The 5,944-nt window shown below is 46.5% G+C and overlaps 2 protein-coding genes across 2 annotated transcripts; one reads left to right on the forward strand and one right to left on the reverse strand.

Annotated features, from left to right (window-relative positions):
* Positions 1-2,885: 2,885 nt before the first annotated feature.
* Positions 2,886-4,020, forward strand: LOC311226737 (putative nuclease HARBI1; the record flags this gene model as incomplete). Its single annotated transcript, XM_084312147.1, has 3 exons — positions 2,886-3,332; positions 3,480-3,573; positions 3,662-4,020. 3 exons carry the CDS (start codon positions 2,886-2,888, stop codon positions 4,018-4,020), a joined length of 900 nt encoding a protein of 299 aa, XP_084168273.1.
* A 330-nt stretch (positions 4,021-4,350) lies between these two features.
* LOC311226738 (nuclear apoptosis-inducing factor 1-like) lies at positions 4,351-5,515 on the reverse strand (the record flags this gene model as incomplete). The annotated part of the gene is made up of 3 exons (XM_084312148.1): positions 4,351-4,679; positions 4,899-5,031; positions 5,231-5,515. 3 exons carry the CDS (start codon positions 5,513-5,515, stop codon positions 4,351-4,353), a joined length of 747 nt encoding a protein of 248 aa, XP_084168274.1.
* Positions 5,516-5,944: the final 429 nt, after the last annotated feature.

Genomic DNA, 5,944 nt, shown 5'->3' on the forward strand with positions numbered 1-5,944 from the left:
GGCCTGAGATCCACCAGCAGGACCCACTGAGCTCTCTGGCGGTTCAGGAGCGCCATCTGGTGGCTGATCGGCGCAATCGCCAAACAGGATGTTGAATAGAGGTTGTCATGACGACCGTAGTACTTCCGGGCGCTCGCTATAGTTCATGGGACTCTGGCTCATCACGCTACACGGTGATCGATTGGCAATAACTCGATAAACAACATGATTTGGACGTATATACCATTATACAAGCTGGAGATGGACCGGGTAAAAATATATCCCATAATGATAAGATTTCTACTCAACGATGATCGCCCAACGGCGCGCGGAGACTGGGGTGAGTTTCAGCGTGTAACGTTACCATGTTCAATACTAACTGCTATTATCAACATTTGACCCACATTAGATGATTGGTATAACGCTGCCCACGGAATTATAAACGCCCCCTCGCCCATCCGGTCAACATCAGATGACGTGTAGTAACTTCTAGAAGTACGTCTAGTTGGAATTTTTTATATCGCGCTGATTGCCATCAAACTGTATTTCATCATCAATATAATGCATTTGGGGCTATATATCACGTTCTGGAGAAAGCTGCAGAAAGAGATGAAAACATACTTATACATTAGACCATACTTTACTATGAATATGTGAATGAAAAAGTTTAACGTTGCTACACAATGAACAATACATATAGGACTTTGAATGGGCCCTAATAATGGCAATGTAGCAATAGAATTTAAAAAGTTATAGCCCTGCAAAGAAGGGGACTTTCTCCATAGACAAATAGCACTGGCAATCTATGGTATATCATGAATTTAACCTTAGGCAACCAAAGTGTTAACGTAACGCGCTATTCATATCAATCGGCATCACATCAATATAAATAACGTATTGTTTTCATCTCTCTATATTAACATAAAGTGCTATTCATATCAATCGACATCACATCAATATAAATAAATAACATATTGTTTTCATCTCTCTATATTAACGTAACTAGCTATTCATATCAATCGACATCACATCAATATAAATAACGTATTGTTTTCAGTATATTGCACGGCGGTAGCAGTATATTGATGCACGGCGGTAGCAGTATATTGATGCACGGCGGTAGTAGTTAGTGTATTGAGGACTTGTGGAACTGAGAGAAGTTCTGAAAGTTAGGAGCGAGCGTTAGGACTAATGCGATTGGGCGCTGAGAGAAGCGTCAGTGGCCAATCAGGCGGCGACCACCTTGGGGAAAGTATTCACGCACCCCTGACACAATAGACCTGTCGCTAAACCACGCCCCAAATAGAATTTGTCCAATCCTATCACAGCGAAAATCCCTGCTGGGAGAAAAGTTGGACAACAACAGAAACGCTGTTTGTAGAGTGCATCTAAACCAAACATCTGTGATCGAAACAACTGTGAAGAGTTCAGTTTCTATGTTATTATCTACCTAATATCTGATGGTGAAACGCTGTGCGTGTGGTACCTGTAATTCGGACACCAGGTACCCTGAAAGACTGGATGGAGGAGTATATTTTGTACCTTTTCCGAAGCCGAAAAGAAAACTTGAGAAATGCAAGCGGTGGATTCTGTTGTGTCGTCGTCCACATACACAACTGAATGTGAAGACCATTTCCAAGGACACTTATGTTTTCTCAAAGGTAAGGTCAATTCATAAAGACATAATATTTGACGGCATGTATTAGAAACGTAGACCAAACTATTCGTTTGCTAACGTTTGACTTTGACTGCCAACTAGCTAGCGTATATCCAGCCCAACTAGCTAACGTTAGCTGCCAGTCAGCCAGGTGCATAACAGTGGAAATGATGACCAACAAGGACAGTTATAGTTATAGATTTAACGTAGTGACCACCATTGATAGTATACAGAACTGGCTAACAGACAACAGGTTGTCACTGCATCTAGGCAACATGACAGAATCCATATTAATGGTTCAAAAATAAGGCTAAGGACAAACTTGTTATAACCACCGGAGGAACCTCTGGTGAACCTCTGGTGAACAATGAGTAATGTCTCTATGCACTTTGTTCATGCACCAATGAGCATGAATGATGCTTTTTTTATAAAAAAATAAAACTGAAACATGAATACTACTACATGCACTTTAGATTATGCACTAAGAATGCTCGGTGCACTTCAGATGCCATAGTGCCACTTGAAACCAGTAACAACAAGGGACAACGATGTAAATAAGTCCTGGGCCCTCATGCATCAACGTGTTCTACGCACAGATCTGTGCGTAACCCGTGCGTACGATCATTTCTAAGCAAAGAGTGGGATTCATCAATTTCGATTTGAACTTGACTTCGTGCGTACATCTACGCACATTTCAGACCTGGCGTACCTAGCTCCCAGTGGTAGAATATCGTTACTACGCATAAGCACTCCTCAGTCCTGCATTAGTTCCAAGGCGGAAATAAAGTCACTGGCGCGTGTTCTGTATGACCCCCGTGATTCATCATAGTTCATTGTGAAACAGCGATATTAGTGTAATTATTGTCAAACCCTAAACAGCATCAACTCCTGAATGTAGGATGTAGGATGGTTAACGTTGCATTATGTGGCCGATACGTTGTTGGCTGATAAGGAACGCATGACCCAGGCCTAATCTCATTTAATTAAATTGTAATGTTATTATATCTGTCATCAAGATACCACCTAAATGCAGGTGATCACGGTTATCCACTGAAGCCATGCGTGGCTAGAATCGTCCCTGACCAACAACGACCCAATTGGAGCGCAGATCGAAGGGGAATCAATCAACAGTTACAATATACCCAGGTGTTCTGTATGACCCGTAATTAATTAAATTGGCGACATGAGTGTAATCGTCGGCAAACCCTATAAATTACATCTGGAACATGGATTTCAGATCCTATTCACCATGGATAACGCAGGCATCGCAGTGTTGCACGATTTGGGAATGGGCCATGCCCATGGTGCGCTCCACAGGGAGCGCGTCTTCAGGGACAGGGCAGACCTGTTTGCCGAGAGCACAGAGTGGCTCATTAGCAGGTTCCGCTTCCCCAGGGCAATCCTGCTCGACCTGTGCCGGGATCTGGGACCCTTATTGGAGCGCCGAACAAGGCGCACACATGCCATCCCCGTCCACACCCAAGTCCTCGCCACCCTGGGATTCTTGGCCACCGGGACATTTCAGCGGGAGATCGCAGATCGCTCGGGCATCTCCCAACCCTCACTCAGCAGGATCATGCCCACAGTGTTAGATGCCATCATGTCCCTAATCCCCGACCACATCAAATTCCCATACACACACGCACAGCAGGTCGAGGTCAAGAGGGCTTTCCACGCCATCGCCGGTTTCCCCAACGTAATTGGAGCAATAGACTGCACACACATAGCCATCAAAACACCATCACAAAATGAATTCAATTACGTTAACAGGAAGGGGTTCCACTCGGTAAATGTCCAAGTGATCTGCGATGCCCGTTTGGCACTCCTAAATGTCGTTGCCCAGTGGCCAGGAGGAACCCACGACTCGTTTGTGGTGCAGAACAGCTCTGTGGGCATTCGTCTCCAGGCTGGGGTCGTTGAAGACGGGTGGCTTATTGGTGAGTGTTACACATTTAGGCCCATATTGAATCAAATCGTAATGTTATTACTGGTATCTGTAATTAAATTATATATCTTTCAATGCAGGGGATCGTGGCTATCCACTAAAGCCGTGGCTGATGACGCCGCTGACCAACCCCACCACCCAACAGGAGGGCGCCTATAACCCGGCGCACGCACGCACACAAGTCACCGTGGAGCGTGCAATTGGTCTCCTGAAGGGTCGGTGGCTCTGCCTGTCTGGCACGGGGGGCACACTGCAGTACCGGCCTGTGAAGGTCTGCAACATCATCGTGGCCTGCAGTGTGCTCCATAACATGGCCATCAGGCATGGCATCCCGCTGCCAAACCCAGAACTACCCGACGACCCCATGCCAGACGTGGAAGAGCCACCTCCAAACGCCACTGGAATGCTGGCAAGAGCTGGGATCATAGCGCAGTTTTGAGTGAGTCTACCCCATGCACTGGAAGAACTGCGATTTGTGTCAATTCATATTAATTAAGTAATCATTAGTAACCTGTACATAAAAGGAAAATACTGTTGTTTGAAATCGAATTGAGCTCATTAATGAATTGGAACCATTTTTGAATTGCATTGTACAGTTATAGTTGAATGGAAGTAGCTGACAGTTTAAAGGTGACCAGATGACACTCAGTTTACCGTGCATGCAGGGTATCAATCAAACTTCAAAAGAACGGAACGAGAAAAGGCATTCATCCAGCTAATGATTATCTGATTATAATAATGACACCAACGCCAAAGGTGGTTATGGTATTTATTGGTCCCTGTTTTCCGTCAATTCCAGGAGGATGCCCTCCAGACTGGCTGCGATGCCAGTCTGGACCGCGACCAGCTGGGTCTGGACCGCGACCAGCTGGGCCAGGGTCTGGCGGGTGAGCCTCTGCTCGTCCCGCATGTCGCTCAGGAGGGCGATGGTGGTCAACTGGTTGTTGAGGACGGCCTCCGTAAGGACGACCGGGTCCGGGACCGGGTGGGCCCTCTGCTCCCTGCGCGCCGAAGGGGGTCGGCTGCAGGACGCCTCCTGCTCCTCCTGGGTGTCGACGGGGTCGGGGATGAGATTGATGGTGAACTCGGCCGAGTTGCCTGTGGAATGAATAGGCAATTTAATAACGTTTTATTTGTTTGCTAGCAAGGTTCGGAACCATACGGTTGAATATTGTTTCAAATAAATTAAGAGATTCTTGTCATGTTCCTCAATAAAATCGTTGACGACAAAGTGATTTCTATGCCAGTCTTCCTTACTGATGTGACAATTCCTGTATGAAAGGTGCTATACAAATGAAGTGTATATTATATTATTACCTTCCACCTGTTGGCTGGATGGCCCAGCCACTTCGTATGAGTCGGTGTCGGTGGTGCCTTCAATTCCTCCCACCGCCTCGTCCCCGATGATGCTGGCGATTTTCAGGTCCAGTGGGGACAGCTCACTCTGACTCTGAATTGAATTGATTGAAAGACTGTATTAACAGGTTGCAGAATGGGTACAATGCAGTACGGCTCGATACACACAATTGTTAAGGGGATGCAGACCCGATAAATACTTTCGTCTTGTTTACATCAGGGTCCCCCATTTTCAATCCATCATAACAGATATATCATGATAATGATAATATAATGATTGGCATACGACATACCTGCCCCCCGCCAGTCGCACTGGCATTCCGCCTGTGTTCGGCCAGGCGCCTCTTGGCCGTCAGCTTTACATCGAACCACTTTTTGCGGGTCTCCGCTGTGGTTCTCTGCTGCGGGGAGATGGAATTTACGGCGTCGGTGACCGCCTCCCACGCAGCAGTCTTCCTCTTGGTGGTGATGCCAAGGCTGAGGGACCCAAAGAGTACCCCCGCCCTGGCATCCACCTCCGTTACGAGGACCTCCACCTCGGTGTCTGTGTAATTTCGCTTCTTCGTTCGCTTTGCCATCCTCCAACATTCCACGCACAGGGATTCCCTCATGGTATTTGAAGGGGAGGGCCTGACCATATTTGGTTGGTCGGGGCGGTTTTGGTATGCAAATACGTGAAAGCGTGCACGAGCTGCGGCGCAGGGCCAAGGTGGGATTCATCATGACAGATGTGCGTAGAGCCTGCGTACGCACGTGTGATGAATGCCGACTTCCCTGTGCGTACGCTAGTTCTACATTCCGTGCTTACGTGTGGAAGTAGGTCAAGTTCAAAGTCCACGTTGATGCATGAGGGCCCTGGACTTTTCGTTTTATCTCTGACAAGGCAAATACAAATGTTGATCTGTCAAAGTTGTTATGTTTGTTGTCAATAAAATCCACTTTGAGCTGCATTTTATGTATGAAAGATGCTCCATATATGAACTATTATTATTATCTGTCTATGCTTA

This window comes from Notolepis coatsorum (genome assembly GCF_963971535.1).
Source record: "Notolepis coatsorum genome assembly, chromosome: 4".
NCBI classification, from domain to species: Eukaryota; Metazoa; Chordata; class Actinopteri; order Aulopiformes; family Paralepididae; genus Notolepis; species Notolepis coatsorum.